Raw genomic sequence first — 19,691 nt, 5'->3', positions numbered from 1 at the left:
TGAAGGTCAGAATGAGAAAATAAATGGAAAGGGGGGAGAAAATAAAGTGTTTTACTCACAGATGTTGGAGACAAAAACAAGTTTTCAGTCTGTGTGAGGCCCCAGTTTTGCTCATTGTCCAGCTTCCGCATTCAGAAAACGGGAAACTAAGTGGATGGTGGAAGAGTCCTTCCGGTTCACCAACTCTTCCCATTGGTCAACAACTTTCCTCCGCCTCACTCATTGTTCCCCCTCCTCGAGACAAGGTTTCCAGGCAACCGGCTGCGGCCAGAACAAGAAATCTCTCGGTGATTCCCCTCTCCCCACCCCGGGACTGAGCATGTCCGAGGGAGAGCAGAGATTGCGCATGTGCGAGGGAAAGCTCACCCTTGACCTTCCTGCTGAGGCGTTGACCAATGGGAATGGTTGGATGACCGGAAGGACTCTGGTCCTCCAAGGCAATCCGCGCGGGCTTTGTGTGAATGGAGCTTGGACGTCACAGACTGAACCTTCCTCCTGTCTCCAACATCTGTGAGTAACTCTTTTATTGTCGTCACAATTATTACAGAAACCAATTTACAAGGCTCCAGGCCTCATTACACTTCAAATTGACGATTAAACAGTCACTTAACACAAAACAGCTGCAAGGCACAAGGCCCAATTCCATTTCACAATAACGTTGGAACAGTCATTGAACACAAATAGCTGCAAGGCACAGGGCCGAAATACGTTTCCAGATACCAATTAACCAGTCACTTATCACAACCAGCCACAAGGTACAGGCCCTACACATAGTTCAAGTAACAATCGAACAGTCACATCACACGAACAGTCGTGAGGCACAAGGCCACGAAACCCAACGACCATTCCAAAGAAAAAAGGAACAAAAAAACCACGAGACACGAGTACATTTCGAGGTAACAGCCTCTAAACACACAAGACAAGCAGTTGCGAGGCACAAGGCCCTGATACAATACGGCCGCTTCGGAAACAAATATGACCCACAGGGCCTCGATACATTTTAACAGTGTCATATCAAACCCAATCATCAGGCACCAGGCCTCAATTCACCCCAGAAAAGATTTAACAGGATAGAATCAATCACCGAACACTAATCCCCGCTCACCCACCCCCGTTCACCCCGCCCTGCAGCCGACACCCTGGGGGAAAGGCCCCTCCTCGCTAAGAGCACAGACCACCGGAGAGCCAGACCCGGGCGCGGCAGAGGAGAGAGGGTTCCCCCCTCCTGGACCCCGCCCAAAGGCTCGGGACCATTCGGAGGGAGAGCAGTTTCGCACCAACTAGCGTTCCACCACAATTACTAATTACCATTTCAGGGAAACCCGAAATGAGTTGAATGTCATAGGCTGCTAAAGAAAACGAAAGCAAAGAAAACATGAAAACAAAATCCCTTAGTACTCATAGAAAAGTCCATAAAAAAAAAAAGTCCATTAATTTTGCACGTTCCACATCATGACCCCAGCGCTCCAGCCAAAATTTCACAAGGAACAACATGTCCTCAAAGTCCTCCAATGGCAGCGGCCAGAGTCGCTCCAATGTTGGCAACAGTCGACAACAGGGAAGAAAGTCCCAGAGTCAGTCCCAACCGCCCACAGGGCGTCCAGGGGGGCCGAACCCCCAGAGACCCCAGGAACGGCAGCAACCCACCCCGGGCTGCAGGCCGCGGGCCGCCCATCGGGTATCCACTCCCGGTTCCGACCCGCCGCTTCCAGCAGCCTATCCAGCTGCCATCCTTCCTCCATTCCTTCGTCCTCCATTGGGCGAACTCAAACCCGCCGACAGCAAACCTCGCAGTCCGAAGCAGTGCCTCCGCAGCTCAACCGCTGACTTGAAACACGACTGGTCGCAGTACTCCGAAACCGGTCTTCTCCCCTTCCCTCGGGGACCAGGAGCAATGGGCGCCGAGTTGCTGTTTCACCCCATCCAGGAAGCTCCCAGAGGCGGCCTGCCTTTCGAATCGGCCCGGGGGCGGACACCAAGCTCGCACACAACCGCCCAAGCCTCCTCCACTTTTCACCCCAGGAGTTTGGACAGTGTCGGCCGTAGCTCCCACAATCCCCCGCACGGGCGAGTGATCAGGTACTGCGCATGTCCAAGGGTGAGGGGAAGCTGCGCATGTGTGGAGGAAAGCCCAGCCCCTGACCTTTGGTCCTCCAATCAGCGCGGGCTTTATGTGAAAAGAGATTGGGCTTCACACAGACTGAAACATCCTCCTGTGTCTCCAACATCTGTGAGTACCTCTTTTAATGTCGTCACAATTTTCAACACAGACTCATTTACAGGGCACAAGGCCCAATTACACTTCACATTAACGATTCAACAGTCACTGAACACGAAACAGCTGCAAGGCACAAGGCCCAATTACACTTCACATTAACGATTAAACGATCACTGACCACAAAACAGCTGTGAGGCGCCAGGCCCAATTACATTTCACGACAACGTTGTAACAGTCATTGAACACAAACAGCTGCAAAGCGCAGGGCCGAAATACGTTTCCAAATACCTATTAACCAGTCATTTATCGCAACCAGCCGCAAGGCACAGGCCCTACGTGTAGTTCAGGTAACAATCAAACAGGTTCAATCAAACAGGTTCATAACTCGAACAGTCGTAAGGCACAAGGCCACGAAACCAAACGACTGTTCTAAAAGTAAAAAGAAACAAGGAGACACAAAGCACAATTACATCGAGGCATCAACCTCCAAACACATACACAAGCAGTCGCGAGGCACAAGGCCCCGAAACCATACGACCACTCCAAAATAAAGTAAAGAAAAGAGAAACAAAACCCAAAAGTACAACACACGACACAGGCACGTTTCAAGGTAACGACTCTAAACACAAAAGACAAGCAGTCGCGAGGCACAAGGCCCCGATACAATACGGCCGCTCCAGTACAAATATGACCCACAGGGCCTCAATTCTTTTTAACAGTATCATATCAAAACCCAATCACCAGGCACCAGGCCTTAATTTACCCCAGAAAAGGTTTAACAGGGTAGAATCCATCACCGAACACTAATCCCTGCTCACCCACCCCCGTTCGCCCCGCCCTGCCGCCGACACCCCGGGGGAAAGGCTGAGAGCACAGACCCCCGGAGAGCCAGACCCGAGCGCGGCGGAGGAGAGAGGGTTTCCCCCCTCCTGGACCCGCCCGAGGGTACAGGACCATTCGGAGGGAGAGCAGTTCCGCACTAACCAGCGTTCCACCACAATTACTAAATACCATTCCGGAGGACCGAAATGTGTTAAATGTTATAGGCTACTAAATAAAACAAAAGCAAGGAAAACAAGAAAGCAAATCCCTCATTATACATAGAAAAAGTCTATCGAAAAAGTCCATTAATTTTGCAAGTTCCATAACACAGCACCGGCGCTCTTGCCGAAATTTCACGAGGAACAACATGTCCTCAAAGTCCTCCAATGGCAGCGGCCAGAGTCACTCCAATGTTGGCAACAGTCGACAACGGGGAAGAAAGTCCCAGAGTCAGTCCCAACCGCCCACAGGGCGTCCAGGGGGGCCGAACCCCCGGAGACCCCAGGAACGGCAGCAACCCACCCCAGGCCGCGGGCTGCCCATCGGGTATCCACTCCCGGTTCCGACCCGCCGCTTCCAGCAGCCTATCCAGCTGCCATCCTTCCTCCATTCCTTCGTCCTCCATTGGGCGAACTCAAACCCGCCGACAGCAAACCTCGCAGTCCGAAGCAGCGTCTCCGCAGCTCAACCACTGACTTGAAACACGACTGGTCGCAGTACTCCGAAACCGGTCTTCTCCCCTTCCCTCGGGGACCAGGAGCAATGGGCGCCGAGTTGCTGTTTCACCCCATCCAGGAAGCTCCCAGAGGCGGCCTGCCTTTCGAATCGGCCCGGGGGCGGACACCAAGCTCGCACACAACCGCCCAAGCCTCCTCCACTTTTCACCCCAGGAGTTTGGACAGTGTCGGCCGTAGCTCCCACAATCACCCGCGCTGGGGAACCCGCTCTATCCGCCGCACGGGCGGGTGATCAGGTACTGCGCATGTCCAAGGGTGAGGGGAAGCTGCGCATGTGTGGAGGAAAGCCCAGCCCCTGACCTTCCTGTGAGGTGTTGGCTAATGGATAGAGTTAGGACCGGAAGGACGCTGGTCCTCCAATCAGCGCGGGCTTTATGGGAAAGGAGATTGGGCTTCACACAGACTGAAATGTCCTCCTGTCTCCAACATCTGTGAGTAAAACACTTTCTTTTCTCCCCCTTTCCATTTCTTGTCTCATTCTGACCTTCAATTGATCACTTGCAGCAACTGAAGGGAAAGGAAGTCAATCCAGGGAGGGTGCAGACTCTGAAAAGCTTGGCCCAGGTCTCTCTCTCTGAAAGACATTGACATCGTTTGCTCCCTCAGCTTGACACATTTATTTGTCTGGCTAAAATGATGGTCTCTTTCCTAATGTTCACATTTAAAGGGCTGGTTTCCCCAGGAGATGGCTGACATTAAAGGGAACAGTAAACAGGACAAACCAAACCAATTACTTTCCTGTCGGAATACTCTCCACCATCAGCAAAGTGATGGAAGGGGTCATTAACAGCGCTATCAAGTGGTACTTACTCAGCAAAACCTGCTCACGGACGCTCAGTTTGGGTTCCACCAGGGTCACTCAGCTCCTGTCCTCATTCCAGCCTTGGTTCAATCATGGACAAAAGAGCTGAATGCCAGAGGTGAATGCCAGAGGTGAGAGTGACTGCCCTTGGTATCAGGGCAGCATTTGACCGACTATGGCATCAAGGAGCCCCAGCTAAACTGGAGTCAGTGGGAATCGTGGGAAACTCTCCGCTGGTTGGAGTCATACCTGGCACAAAAAAAGATGGTTGTAGTGGTTGGAGGTCAATCATCTCAGCTGCAGGAGTTCCTCAGGGCACACTCCTCGGCCCAACCATCTTTAGCTGCTTCATCAATGACCTACCTTTCATCATAAGGCCAGAAGTGGGGATGTTTGTGGATGACTGCACAATCTTTAGCACCATTCATGACTCCTCAGATAATGAAGCAGTCCATGTCCAAATGCAGCATGTCCTGCACAGTATCCAGATGTTGGCTGATAAGTGGCAAATCACATTTGTGCTACACAAGTGCCAGGCAACGACCATCTCCTACGAAGGAGGATCTAACCACTGCCCCTTGACATTAGCATTGGTGAATCCTCCACAACCAACATCCTGAGGGTTACCATTGATCAGAAACTGAACTGGACGAGCCATATTAATATGGTGGCCACCAGGGCAGGCCAAAGGCTACAGCGAGTAACACACCTCCTGACCCCCAAAGCCTCTCCACCATCTACAAGGCACAAGTCAGGCATGTAACAGAATAATCACTACTTGCCTGGTTGAGTGCAGCTCCAACATGCTGCTCTACACCATCCAGAACAAAGCAGCCCGCTTGACTGCTGACATTCCATGAATATTCAAACACTCCACCACCGACGAACAGTGGTAGCCGTGTATACCATCTACAAGATACACTGCAGTAACTCACCAAGGTTCCTCCGACAGCACCTACCAAACCCACAACCACTACTATCTAGAAGGCCAAGAGCAGCAGATAGTTGAGAACCCCACTACCTGGAGGTTCACCTCCAAGTCACTCACCAGACAGACTTGGAAATATATCGCCCTTCCTTCATTGTTGCTGGGGCGACATCCTGTAACTCCTTCCCTGACAGCACAGGGTGTGTACCTACAACTCAAGGACTGCAGCGGTTCAAGAAGGCAACTCATCACCACCTTCTGAAGGGCAACTAGGGATGGGCAATAAATGCTGGCTGAACCAGCGACTCCCACATCCCGTAAATGAATTTAAAAAAATGTTATATTGCACAGAGATATATCTAGTGTTATATAGAATGTATTAGATATATTATTGATGGTTCTGTAATGAAATACATGTATTATTAGTTCTACCTACGTTATATATTTCCAGTCATACAGTCATTGCAGCACTTATGGAATCCATTTGGGAACTCAAGTCAATGCTGACTCTCTGTACAGCAATCCAGTCGTGCCATTCCCCCTCGATATCCCTGTTCCCCTGAAAGCTTATTTTCTTCATATATTATTTTGAATTATTGATCATCTCGACTTCCACAACGCTTGTGGGCAGTGAGTTCCCTGTCATGACCACTCCATGACTAAATAAAGTTCTTCCTCAGAATTTCCCTATCTCTAATCAGTAAATGTATTTATATGGAGATTCTCTACTCTTGTACAGGTTTTAGTGAGTTTAGATTTGTTGATCAGCACCTTCAGGAAAATTGGGAGGGAAAGTAAGTGAATATAGGTCTCTCTGTCCAGGGGAGGAAGCAGTGAGCTTGGATTTGTCAATCAGCCTGAATCAGCACCTTCAGGAGAATTGGAAGGGGGAATATTAGATACAGCAGAGTGAGAATGGAGGGAGAGTGTGTGGGATTGAGATTTAGAGCATTTCAGGGAAAGAGAGAGGAAAGAATGTTCGATAGAAACTAGAATTGTATGTTCTGAGTTTCTATCCTGTACTAACAATGATTACTGTTGTAAAATCTGTTTGCAGGAAGTTCGAACAAGAGGAGTTTGAGGCCGAGATCTCAAACTAAATATCACGCAAGAACTGACTGAGTCACTCAATTCTTGGGATCATTGGCCTTTGAATCTAGAAGGAGAAATGTTTGTCTATTCTGTCTGCTTCAAGAGATTTTAAACATCAGTGTGTCTGGAAAAGCACTGAGACACACACACACACCCGTGTGAGACTGTTACAGAGCACTGACTGTGGAAAGAACTTTAACCAGTGACACAGCCTGAACAAATACTACACCATTCACAGAAGGGAGAGACTGTACATGTGTTGTGTGTGTGGCCGAGTCTTCAACTGATCATCCAACGTGGTGAGACGCAAGATCACCCGGACCATGGAGAAACCATGGAAATGTGAGGATTGTGGGAAGGGATTCAGAGCCCCACACAAGCTGGAAAGGCATCAAAGCAGTCACACTGGAGAGAAGCCGTTCACCTGCTCTCAGTGTGAAAAGGGATTCACTGACATTAGCAGCCTGCGGAAACACGAACGAGTTCACACTGGGGAGAGGCCTTTCACCTGCTCTCAGTGTGAAAAGGGATTCACTGACATTGGCAGCCTGCGGACACACGAACGAGTTCACACTGGAGAGAGGCCTTTCACCTGCTCTCAGTGTGAAAAGAGATTCACTAACATTAGCAGCCTGCGGACACACGAACGAGTTCACACTGGAGAGAGGCCTTTCACCTGCCCTCAGTGTGAAAAGGGATTCGCTGACATTGGCAGCCTGCGGAGACACGAACGAGTTCACACTGGAGAGAGGCCTTTCACTTGCCCTCAGTGTGAAAAGAGATTCAATTATATTGGCAACCTGCGGCAACACGAACGAGCTCACACTGGAGAGAGGCCTTTCACCTGCTCTCAGTGTGAAAAGAGATTCAATTTCATTGGCAACCTGCGGAGACACGAACGAGTTCACACTGGAGAGAGGCCTTTCACCTGCTCTCAGTGTGAAAAGAGATTCAATGTCATTGGCAACCTGCGGCAACACGAACGAGTTCACACTGGGGAGAAGCCTTTCACCTGCTCTCAGTGTGAAAAGGGATTCAGTAACATTGGCCACCTGCGGCAACACAAACGAGTTCACACTGGAGAGAGGCCTTTCACCTGCTCTCAGTGTGGAAAGGGATTCACTAACATTAGCAGCCTGCGGAGGCACGAACGAGTTCACACCGGGGAGATGCCATTCACCTGCTCTGACTGTGGGAAGGGATTCTTTCAGTTGTCCGACCTGCAGAGTCACCAGAGAGTTCACACCGGGGAGAAGCCGTTCATCTGCACTGTGTGTGATAAGGGATTTGCTCATTCATCCCACCTGCTGAAACACAATGTCAATCACACCAAGAGCAGGCCCTTTAAATGCTCTGACTGCAAGAGGGGTTTCAAAAGCTCTCAGCTACTGATGTCCCACCAGCGCTTTCACTCTGAGGAGAGACCGTTCAGCTGCTCTCATTGCACAAAGAGCTTTAGTACCTCATCCAACTTGCGGAGACACCAGCGAGGTCACACTGGGGAGAGCCCGTTCACCTCGCCGACTGGGAAAAGATTCACTCGGTCATCACTTGCTGAGCCACAACGTCACTCACACCAATGAGAGACCCTTTTAAATGCTCCGACTGTGGGAGTGGGTTTCAAAGCTCTTGGGTACTGATGGAACACCAGTGCATTCACACTGAGGAGACACCGCTCAGCTCCTCTCACTGCGACAAAGAGGTTTCAAACATCATCCACATTGCGGAGACATCAGCGAGTTCACACTGGAAAGAAGCCATTCACCTGCTCTCACTGTGGGGAGGGATTCACTCAGTCGTCCAACACGCTGAGACACCAAAGGGTTCACAAGTGATGATGGGTTAGATTCTGCTGTTATTCCTGCTGTTAATCACATCCAGGACTGAACCTGGAGTGGGTGGAGGGATTTGTCTCCTCGTCAACACCTGGTGCTCGGATGTGGCGACCCTGGGGAACTACTGCTCCCTGGACCTGGAATACCTGACTGTGAAGTGCCATCCATACTGCCTTCCATGGAGTTCACTTCTGCCATCATCACGACGGTCTACATCCCACCCCAGGCGGAAGTGAAGAAGGCGCTTGATGAATTGTAACCGCTATAAATAACAATGAAACAGAATACCTGGCGGCCTTGTTCATCGTGGCCGGGGACTTTAACCAGGCCAACCTCAAGTGTGTACTGCCAAAATTCCACCAACACATCTCCTGTCCCGACAGGGGCCCCAACATCCTTGACCATTGCCACAAAAACATCAAGGGCGCCTGATGATCCATCCCCTGACCGCACTTCGGAAAATCGGACCACAAGATGGCGCTCCTTCTCTCGGCGTACAAGCAGAAACTTGAGCGGGAAAATCCGGTTAAGAAGGTTGTGCAAATGCTGGTTTGAGGCAAAAGAGCTCCTACGTGACTGGTCCATATTCAAGAACTCGGCAGTTAGCCGAAACGAGTATGCCAGCACCATCACAGGCTTCATCAGCAAGTGTGTAGAAGATTGTGTGCCAAAGAAGGTAGTACATACGTTACCCAACCAGAAACCATGGCTTAATCGGGAGATTCACTCCCGACTGGTCTGAGGCGTTCAAGTCAGGCAACCCTGACCTGTACAAAAAAATCTAGGTACAACCTCTGCAAAGCCAACAGGGATACCAAGAGACAACAGAAGAGTTGTCCAGACTAAGCAAGAATCATGGACTCTCATCGATTGTGGCAAGGCGTAAACAACATAATGCGCTAAAAAGCAAAGCCGAGTAGAATCTTTAGCAACAGTGCTTCCCCTTCCCAACAAACGCAATGCATTCTATGCTTATTTCGAGCAGGAAATCAACAAACCTTTGTCATCTGCCCCAGCAGCCTTGGACACGCCCATGCCCACCGTCACAGCCTCCAAAGCCAGATTGGCCTTCTTGAAAGTGAAGCCTCGGAAAGCGACAGGTCCTGACGGGAGTCCCTGCCATACACCCAGATCATGTGCGGACATCCTCAACCTTTCCCTCCTCCGTTCTGAGGTTCCCACCTGCTTCAAGAAGACCACCATCATACCGGTGCCAAAGAAGAACCAGGCAACGTGCCTCAATGACATTGATCATTATGAAATGCTTAGACCACAGCTGGAGTAATGTGTGCAGTTTTACTCCCCTTGCCTTAGGAAAGGTATTGCCACAGAGGAACAGCAACAAAGTTTGACCAGACTTGTCCCGGGTATGGCAGGACTGTCCTATGAAAGCAGATTGGGGAAACTAGGCCTCTTTTCTCTAGAGTTCCAAGGAATGAGAGGGGATTTCATTGAAACTTACAAAATCCATAAAGGAATAGACAGGGTGGGTGCAGGTGAGAGGTTTCCCCTGGTTGGAGAGTCTGGAACCAGGGGACACAATTTCAAACTAAGGGAGAAGCCACTTAGGACCGGTCTCGGAGGAGACATTTCTTTACTCCTCGGGTTGTGAATCTTTGGAATTCTCTACCCCAGAGGGCTGTGGAAGCTCAGTCACTGAGTGTGTTTAAAGCAGAGACCGACAGATTTCTTTTTTTTTTTGTTTAATAAATTATTTTTTTCGAATTAAGGGGCAGTGTAGCGAGGCCAATTCACCAATGCTGCACATCAAATTTGGTTGTGGATCTGAGACCCACAAGGCACTAGGAGAATGTGCAAACTCCACATGGACAGTGACCCAGGGCCAGGATCGAACGCAGGTTCTTGGTGCCGTGAGGCAACAGTGCTAACCACTGGGCAACCGTGCCACCCAACTGACAGATTTCTAAATATCAATAACCCATATGGATATGGAGATAGTGTGGGGAAAAAGACATTGAATCATAGGATCATAGTATTTACAGGGCAGAAGGAGGCCATTTGGCCCATTGAGTCTGCACCGGCCCTTGGAAAGAGCACCCGATCAAAGTCCACACCCCCACCCTATCGCCGTAACCCAGTAACCCCACCCAACCTTTTTGGACATTAAGGGCATTTTAGCATGGCCAATTCACCTAACCTGCACATCTTTGGACTGTGGGAGGAAACCCACTCAGACACCTGGAGAAAGTGCATACTCCGCACAGATAGTAACCCAAGCCGGGAATCTGACCTGGGACCCGGGAGCTGTGAAGCAACTGTGCTAACCAGTGTGCTACCATGAAATGGATGATCAGCCATGATCGCATTGAATGGCGGCGCAGGATCGATGGGCTGAATGGCCAACTCCTGCTCTGATGCTCCAATGGTATAAAGATCGGTAGGAAAGTAAACTGTGAAGAGGACATAAGGAGACTACAAAGGATAGAGGTAGGTTATGTGAGTGGGAAAAGATCTGCCAAATGGAGAATAATGTGAGAAAATGAGAAATTGTCCATGTTGCCAGAAGAATAAAACAGTTTCTGATCTGAATAGTGAGAGATTGTAGAGCTCTGAGACTCCGAGGTATCTGGGTGTCCAAGAGCATGAATCACAAAAAGGGAATTGAATACAAAAGTAGGGAGGTTGTGCTTCAGTTATACAGGACATTGATGAGTCCACATCTGGAGCACTGTGTATAGTCTTGCTCTCATTTAAGGAAGGATGTAAATGTGTTGGAAGCAGTTCAGAGAAGGTTTACTGGACTCGTACCTGGAATTGGAGGCTGGTCTTATGAGGAATGATTGGACGGGCTGGGCTTGTGTCCGATGGAGTTTAGGTGACTTGATTGAACCGTATCAGATCCTGAGGGGCCTTGACAGGGTGGATGTGGAAAGGATGTTTCCTCTTGTGGGAGAATCTAGAAATTGGAGTCACTTTAAAAGTAACAACTTGCCTATTTAAGGCAGAGGAGAACTTTTTTCTCTCAGAGTTGGGAGTCTTTGGAACTCTCTTCCTCAAAGGGCAGTGGAAGCAGAGTCTTTGAATATTTTGAAGAATGAGTTGAATAGATTCTTGATAAGCAAGGGGGTGAATGGTTATCGGGGGGAATGTGGAATTGAGGTTACAATCAGATCAACTTATTAAATGGTGGAGCAGGCTCGAGGGGCCGAGTGGCCTACTCCAGCTCCTAATTTGTATGTTATCACATCCTATATAATAGATTGTAGCATTTTACCTCCAACTGATGTCAAGCTAATGGGTCTGTGGTTCCCCGTTTTCTCTCTCACTCCTTAAATAGTGTGGTTACATTTACTACCTTCCAATCTGCAGGAACCATTCCAGAATCTATAGAATTTTGAAAGATGATCACCAATGTACCCACTATCTCTCCAGCCGCCTCTTTCAACACTCTGGGATGGAGAGCATCAGCTTTTGGGGATTTATTAACTTTCAACCACATTAATTTCTCCAGTATTACTTTCTCACTAATACTAATCTCTTTCAGTTCCTCGTGCTCACTGGTCCCTTGGTTCTCTAGTGTTTTAGGACAATTTCTGTATCTTCCTCTGTGAAGACAGACACACATTGTTTAGTTTCGCTGTAATTTCCTTATTCCCCATCATAAACCCTTCTGTCTCTGCCTGGAATGGACCCACATTGGTCTTTGCGAATCTTTTCCTTTTCACATTTTATAGGAACTTTTCCAATCGTTTTTTTATGTTTCTAGCCAGTTTGCTCTCGTCTTCTATTTTCTCTTTATGAGTTTCTTGATCCTCCTTTGTAAATACTAAAACAAGTTTCCAATCCTCAGGGTTACACTTATTTTGGCAACTATATGAGTGATAAGATCTCTTATTTTATCTTCAAAAATGAGCCCAAGATCTGGTTGATTGGAGGTGTCCAAAAATACAACTTTATTGCTAATTATCCACCTCAATTCTCTTACATAAAAATAATTCAAAATTCAGATCAAATAATACGTCAAAACATAACAAAGAGAGTTAAACAAAAACATTGGGGAAACACGGTAGCATTGTGGATAGCACAATTGCTTCGCCGCTCCAGGGTCCCAGGTTCAATTCCGGCTTGGGCCACTGTCTGTGCGGAGTCTGCACATCCTCCCCGTGTCTGCGTGGGTTTCCTTCGGATGCTCCGGTTTCCTCCCACAGTCCAAAGATGTGCAGGTTAGGTGGATTGGCCAGGATAAATTGCCCTTAGTGTCCAAAATTGCCCTTAGTGTTGGGTGGAGTTACTGGATTATGGGGATAGGGTGAAGGTGTTGACCTTGGGTAGGGTGCTCTTTCCAAGAGCCGGTGCAGACTCGATGGGCCGAATGGACTCCTTCTGCACTGTTAATTCTATGAAATAAGAAAATATTAGGAAATCAATAGATGGTTCAGAATTTCTTAAAGCATGAATATAGAACAAACTTTAGTCATGAAACTATTCTTAAAGAAATTCTTATCAATGGTCTAACCCCTTATTGGTTTCAAATTCTCAGCTGAGGCTTCCTGATTTAATCAGAAAACTCTGTCACTTGGAGCATGATTTGTTATCCAGGCATTGGTCTTTACTGAAGATTCATTAATGTCTATCAAGTTAATTAAATGTCTACATGCTCCCGCCACGTGTACCAATCCTCTGAAGATAAGGCGTTCTGCATTAACCTTGCTTGTTGCTAAGGCTTTGCTACATTTTGTAAATGTTTCTGTTGCTGAGGCTGCGATACGTTTTCATTGCTAGATGTATTTGTAGAACAATGTTTTATTCATGACGAGGGCTTTTATGCAACTTTTCTTGAAACTGTGTTAGATTCTGACACATATTAAGTTGCTGTACAGCAATTCTCATATTTTTATCTGAAACAATTTCTGCCTGTATGTATACTGAATTTAAGAATTATACTGCATTGATTCTTCAAGGTACCAATAAATCAGTGAAGCAATAAATCTGTAATCTATCAATGAGCCTCTTCCTTTGACCTAATGGAATCTTTAATGTTTCTTGATAGTCACGGTTGCGTCACTTTTCCTGTTGGATTTTTGTTTCTTAAAGGAATCTATATTTTATGTAAATATGTGAGAATTCCTTAAATGCGATTGCCTGTGTTTCATTACACATTTTATTGTATGTTCCCAATCAACTTGCCCCTCATAGCTTGACAGTTTCCTTCTGAGACAGAACCATGTAACCACCAGAGCCTATCTTCATCTGAACTGCATGCATTGGGGTTCCAAACAGAAACAGGAACTATCTGTCATCTACCTTCCAAACACCCTTTCACTCTGTGATCCTTATGAAATTTGCCACAAGGCTCAAGAGCATCAGTCATGAGAAGGCCAGTCCAGCAGAAAGAAACCCTCCGACCCTCCCCATTGACCAACTGACAGAATGAACACAATGCAGTCCTGGATGTAATTGAGAGCAGAAACAATAACAACAGAATCCAACCCCTGTAATCAATTGTGACCATGTTGGTGTCTCAGCAAGTTCGAGGAAGCACAGAATCCCTTCTCACACTGAGAGCAGGTGAACGGCTTCTCCCCAGCGTGAACTCGCTGGTGCCTCCGCAGTGTGGATGATTCACAGAATCCCTTCCCACAGTGAGAGCAGATGAATGGCCTCCCCAGTGTGAACCCACTGGTGCCTCTGCAGGCTGGATAATTGAGTGAATCCATTCCCACACCGAAAGCAGGTGAACGGTCTCTCCCCAGTGTGAACTCACTGGTGTGTCTGCAGGGTGAATGACTGACTGAATCCTTTCCCACAAAGAGAGCAGCTGAATGGTCTCAGCCAAGTGTGAATGCGCCAATGAGCTTCCAGTACAAATAGGCACTGCAGTTGACCATTTGGCCCATTGAATTTGCTCAACCCTGTAATAAGCTCAATGGCCGATCTAGCTCAGCACCATTTCCCTTAGTGACTTCAACATCTCGAAACCTATCAACTCGATCTGGAAAATACTTGATGACTTGAGGCTCCACAGTCCTCTGGAGCAGAGAATTCCAAAGCTTCACCACATCCTGGAGTGAAGAATTCGCTCCTCATCTTAACTTTCAGTCCATTTACCTACCTGTTCCCCGTGCCCCTCAACTCCCTCGTCAATCAGAATTCTGTCTAACTTCACGGCGCCAAGGACCCAGGTTCAATCCCGGCCCCAGGACACTGCGTTTGGAGTTTGCACAGTCTCTCCGTGTCTGTGTGGGTCTCATCCCCACAGCCCAAAGATGTGCAGGGTTGGTGGATTGGCCATTCTAAATTGGCCCTTAATTGGAAAAAACATGAATTGGGTACCTTAAATGAAAAAATTATGTTTTGGCAAGGGTGGGGGGGGTCACAATCAAATCCAGTGACTACCCACATATACTTTGTGTCAGGTTGGTGTCAATGTCCACCCCCTCACTTTTCATCCGAGTCTCAGGAGGTTGGAGACTGCTCCGGACAAGTAATGGCGGACGCAGCTCCCACAATCCTCCCATGCTGGAGAAACTGCTTTATCCCAGATGGGTGGGTGGTCTGGAACTGCACATGTCCAAGGGAGAGGGACCCTTAATTGAAAAAAAGACTGGGCACGTATAATAAAACAAATAATTCTGTCTAGCTTATTCTTGAATATATTCAATGACTCCCAGACTCCATTGGACCCTGGGGGAAACAAATTCCAGAGATTAACAACCCTCTGAGATAAGAGATTACTGAAAATATATAACATGGTTGCAGTACAATATTAAAAGACTAGAAATAATAATAAATGTACTTTACAGGTCCAGATGGAGCAGGTTAAAGAGGTGTGAATTGTCTCAAGCCAGGACAGTTGGTAGGATTTCGCAAGCCCAGGCCAGATGGTGGGGGGTGAATGTAATGCGACATGAATCCAAGGTCTTGGTTGAGGCTGTACTCATGTGTGCGGAACCTAGCTATAAGTTTCTGCTTGGCGATTCTGCATTGTTGGGTTGCAAAATCCTATCGACTCTCCTGGCTTGAGACAATTCACATCTCTTTAACCTGTGATTATCCCTCTCTCCAGTTGCTCTGTCTGGACCTGTAAAGACTTAATTACCTGCAAAGACTCTCATTCAACAGTATCGTCTTGCATCATTGACTTTATCTATCTATATGTTTCTGGAACCCACCTCTTCATTCACCTGAGGAAGGAGCTGTGCTCTGAAAGTTAGTGATTCGAAACAAACCTGTTGGACTTTTAACGTGGTGTTGTGAGACTTCTTACTTTTACTTTAACACGATCAATAATCACACTCCATGGTTACGTTGCAGAAATTGTCACTCAATTCTCCTGGAACCAGCCCAATGTGATTCTTCATTCCTGTGTTTACTGCCATTGTGTTCCTTTGCCTGACTGGCAACCCTTAACCCCAGAGGTGTCTTGCTGTGATGGTTCTCCGGATTGGATTGGATTTGTTTATTGTCACATGTACCGTATTCAGGTCCCGATAAACCAAGTGACTCTTCCAAATCCTGAAGTGATGTTTGTTTTTTTCTGCAAATCTTCATCTAATATCCTGTAAGATGCAAGTTGAGAACAGACAATTCTAGTTTCTATAAAACATTCTTTCCTTTCTCATTCTCCAAAAGCTGTAAATTTCCACCCAACACACTCTCCCTCCATTCTCACTCTACAGTATGTAATATTTATCTTCTCTAATCCTCCCAAATCTCGAAAGGTGCTGCTTCAGGCTGATTCACAGATCCATGCTCACTGCTTCCTGTCCTGGACAGAGGCCTGAAAATCTCCATGCAGGCTGCCAGACAGGAATATGTCTATAATACCAAACTCAAAATGTGTGCAACATACGAACTTCCTTTCACTTCAGTTGCTGCAAGTCACCAAAGTCCCCTCAGAATGAGAAAAGAAATGGAAAGGTAAAGTAGAGTTGGAGAGGCTACTCCCTCTTAATAATAATCGGGGGCAGCACAGTGGCGCAGTGGGTTAGCACTGAGGCCTCACAGCACCGAGGTCCCAGGTTCGATTCCGGCTTTGGGACACTGTGTGGAGTTTGCACATTCTCCCCGTGTTTGTGATGGTTTTGTCCCCACAACCAAAAAGATGTGCAAACTAGGTGGATTGGCCACGCAAAATTGCCCCTTAATTGGGGAAAAAAATGAATTGGGTACCCTAAAATTTTTAAATAATAATCTTTATTATTGTCACAAGTCGGCTTACATTAACACTGCAATGGGGCGGTACGGTGACGCAGTGGTTAGCTCTGCCGCCTCACGGCGCCAAGGTCCCAGGTTAGATTCTGGATCTGGGTCACTGTCCGTGTGGAGTTTGCACATTCTCTCTGTGTTTGCCTGGGTTTTGTCCACACAACCCACAGTTGTGCAGGGTAGGTGGATTGAACACGCTAAATTGCCCCTTAATTTTAAAAGATGAATTGGGTAATCTATATTTTAAAAAAAACACTGCAATGAAGTTACTGTGAAACTCCCCTAGTCACCACATCCGGCGCCTGTTAGGGTACACAGAAGGAGAATTCAGAATGTTCAATTCACCAAACGCAAGTCTTTCAGGCATTCTAGATGGGCAGCCTGGTAGCCCAGTGGTTAGCACCGTTGCTTCACATCTCCAGGGTCCCAGGTTCGATTCCGGCTTCGGTCACTGTCTGTGGAAATCTGCACGTTCTCCCCGCGTCAGCGTAGGTTTCGTACGGGTGCTCCGGTTTCCTCCCACAGTGCAAAGATGTGCAGGTTAGGAGGATTGACCACGATAAATTGCCCTTAGTGTTCAAAAAGGTTAGGTGGAGGTTCCGGTGGCGGCTAAGGAGGAGTAAGTCGCACACTTGGTGGCTCTCAATCCAGTCGGACTTTTTCCCTGACTTTTTTGTACTTTTGAGTGCTGGTTTGGAAGGCATAGGCACTCAGGCACTGACTCCAGACACAGGTGTATGGAATTAAGAAGCAGAAAGAATCGCAAACAGTTGAAGTGGGCAAACAAGGGCAGTGTACAAGCTGCTGCTGAGGACAATATGGCCGGCGTCCGGACCGCGGTGCAGACAGCCCAGCCAACAATGGGGCATCTGTTGAAGGTCATTCAAGAGGGCTTTACTGTTTTGCAGTGGAACAGTTTAGACCTGATTCAGAAGGACATCGAGGGCTTGAGCATAGGCTGGATGCCCAGGATCGTACGATCCAGAAGTTGGAAAAGGCGCTGGAGGAGCAGGAAGATAACCAAAACGGTGGTGGAAGCGGAGATGGAGAGGCTGAAGGACCAACAAAAAAGGCTTCTGGAGAAGGTAGAGGACCTGGAAAATAGGTCGCATCAGCAGAATTTGAGAATCGTTGGTCTCCCGGAGGGGGCTGAGGGAGACGGTGCCGCGATGTGGCGGGCATGTTCCAGAAGCTGTTGGGAGATGATGTCTTCCCGCGCCCGGTGGAGGTGGTCAGGGCGCACAGGGTGCTGGCGAGGCAGCCGCGAGAGGCGCCCCCCCTCCCCCGAGCGATGGTGGCCCGGTTTCACAGGTTCCTGGACAAGGAGCGGGTGCGACAGTGGGCTAAGCGTACGCGGAGCTGCCATTGGAATAACAGTGCCATGCGCATCTACCAGGACATGAGCGTGGAGGTGGCCAGAAGAAGGGCAGGCTACAGGCAAGTCAAAGAGATTCTGTTTAAGAAGCAGGTGAAGTTTGGGCTGCTGTATCCGGCTCGCCTGTGGATCACACACGAGGGACGGCACCATTACTTTGAGGAGCCCGAGGATGCGATGGACTTCGCCAAGAGAGGAGGGCTGGTGCCGAACTGAGGACTTTGTGGACATGGGTTAATAAGACACTGGGCGATGTTTTCACTCATCGGGGGGGGGGGGGGCGCGCAGGTGGATGAATACTTCTTACACTGCAAATAAGAGGTGCAGGTGTTGGAGAACCAGCGCTGTCTGGAGGTTTGTTTGGCGAAGGCCGAGGAGAATTATAAGGAGGCCCGAGTAAGCTATTGCTGAAGGAGGTTAATGCAGCAAGACTCCCTATTTACTCAGCAGGTTGAGAAAAGTTGAAAGATTGCGAGGCAGAAGTTGTACGAGTTTGGGAGTAACCCGAGCAAATACAAAGGCCGACTTTGGAGCGAATTTCTCTGTGCGGCTTGGCAAAGGGAAAAGGGTCACGAAGACGGAGGAAATAAACAGGAATTTCGGGAATTCTATGCAGGATTATACAAGTCTGAGCAGTCTGGTGATGTGTTGGCGGTGTGGAGCATTATTTATTTTCCTTGAATCTCCCGGAAGCCTCAGAAAGCCAGCATGAGGCTCTTAATGCTACTCTTTCTAGGGAAGCGATGTCAAAGACCATGGAGGAGCTTCAGCCAGGTAAAGCGCTGGGACCACATGGCTGTGGGTGTGGGTTTTATAGGGGATTTGAGGTTTACTGTTGGAACTATTTGTGGGTTTGTATTATCACTTTGACTCAAGTATGCTGCCATTGACTCTTTCTGAGGCTTATGTCTGTTTGATTCTGAAGCGGACAAGGATCGAGGGAGCGCATCTCTTATCAGCCAATCTATCTTTTGAATGTTGACTTGAAACTGCTATCTAAAGTTTTGGTGAGAAAGCTGGAGGGCATCCTTCCAACAATCAATTTATTTTTTAAATTTAGAGTACCCAATTCATTTTTTCTAATTTAGGGACAATTTAGCTTGGCCAATCCACCTCCCCTGCATATCTTTGGGTTGTGGGGGTGAAACCCACACAAACACGGGGAGAATGTGCAAACTCCACACGGACAGTCACCCAGAGCCGCGATGAAACCTGGGACCTCGGTGCCGTGAGGCAGCAGTGCTAATCACTGCACTACCGTGCTGCCCTCCATCTGACAATCATGAGGGAGGACCAGTCTGACCTCGCTCTGCATCACTAACCAGCTGAGCTAAATTGGCTCCTAATTACATTACAAGCTGGGCAGCGGCAGGGTTCATGAATGTCGTATTTGGGCTTCTGAGAAGATCTCGACAAATAAATGTGTCAAGCTGAGGGAGCAAAGGATGTCAATGTCTTTAAGAGAGAGAGAGAGACCTGGGCCAAGGTTTGCAGAGTCTGCACCCTCCCTGGATTCACTTCCTTTCCCTTCAGTTGCTGAAAGTGACCAATTGAAGGTGAGAATGAGAAACGAAATGGAAAGAGGGAGAAAAGAAAATGTTTTACTCACAGATGTTGGAGACGGGAGGAAGTTTGCGTCCTTGTGAAGTTCAATCGAGCAGTCACACAAAGCCCGAGCTGATTAGCTGGAGGACCATCCTTCTGGTCCTCCGA

At 48.0% G+C, this 19,691-nt stretch overlaps 1 protein-coding gene and 1 long non-coding RNA gene across 4 annotated transcripts; one reads left to right on the top strand and one right to left on the bottom strand.

Moving 5' to 3' along the window:
- The first annotated feature begins 389 nt into the window (after positions 1-389).
- LOC140420692 (uncharacterized) lies at positions 390-13,398 on the top strand. 3 transcript variants are annotated; one of them, XM_072504687.1, is made up of 2 exons: positions 390-510; positions 6,565-13,398. In XM_072504687.1, the coding sequence occupies exon 2, from the start codon at positions 6,923-6,925 to the stop codon at positions 8,180-8,182; it is 1,260 nt and encodes a 419-aa protein (XP_072360788.1). In that variant the 5' UTR covers positions 390-510; positions 6,565-6,922; the 3' UTR covers positions 8,183-13,398. The 3 variants fall into 3 exon arrangements, with proteins under 3 accessions (XP_072360788.1, XP_072360789.1, XP_072360790.1); XM_072504688.1 differs by lacking the exon at positions 390-510 and adding an exon at positions 2,213-2,230; XM_072504689.1 differs by lacking the exon at positions 390-510 and adding an exon at positions 4,142-4,208.
- Positions 12,325-19,685, bottom strand: LOC140420698 (uncharacterized). The gene is made up of 3 exons (XR_011946517.1): positions 19,588-19,685; positions 15,625-15,954; positions 12,325-12,792 (listed from the first exon to the last, which is right to left on the bottom strand). It is a non-coding gene; the product is annotated as an uncharacterized lncRNA (long non-coding RNA).
- Positions 19,686-19,691: the final 6 nt, after the last annotated feature.

Source organism: Scyliorhinus torazame, chromosome 5, assembly GCF_047496885.1.
Source record: "Scyliorhinus torazame isolate Kashiwa2021f chromosome 5, sScyTor2.1, whole genome shotgun sequence".
NCBI classification, from domain to species: Eukaryota; Metazoa; Chordata; class Chondrichthyes; order Carcharhiniformes; family Scyliorhinidae; genus Scyliorhinus; species Scyliorhinus torazame.
This window is presented reverse-complemented; position numbering and strand designations above follow the sequence as displayed.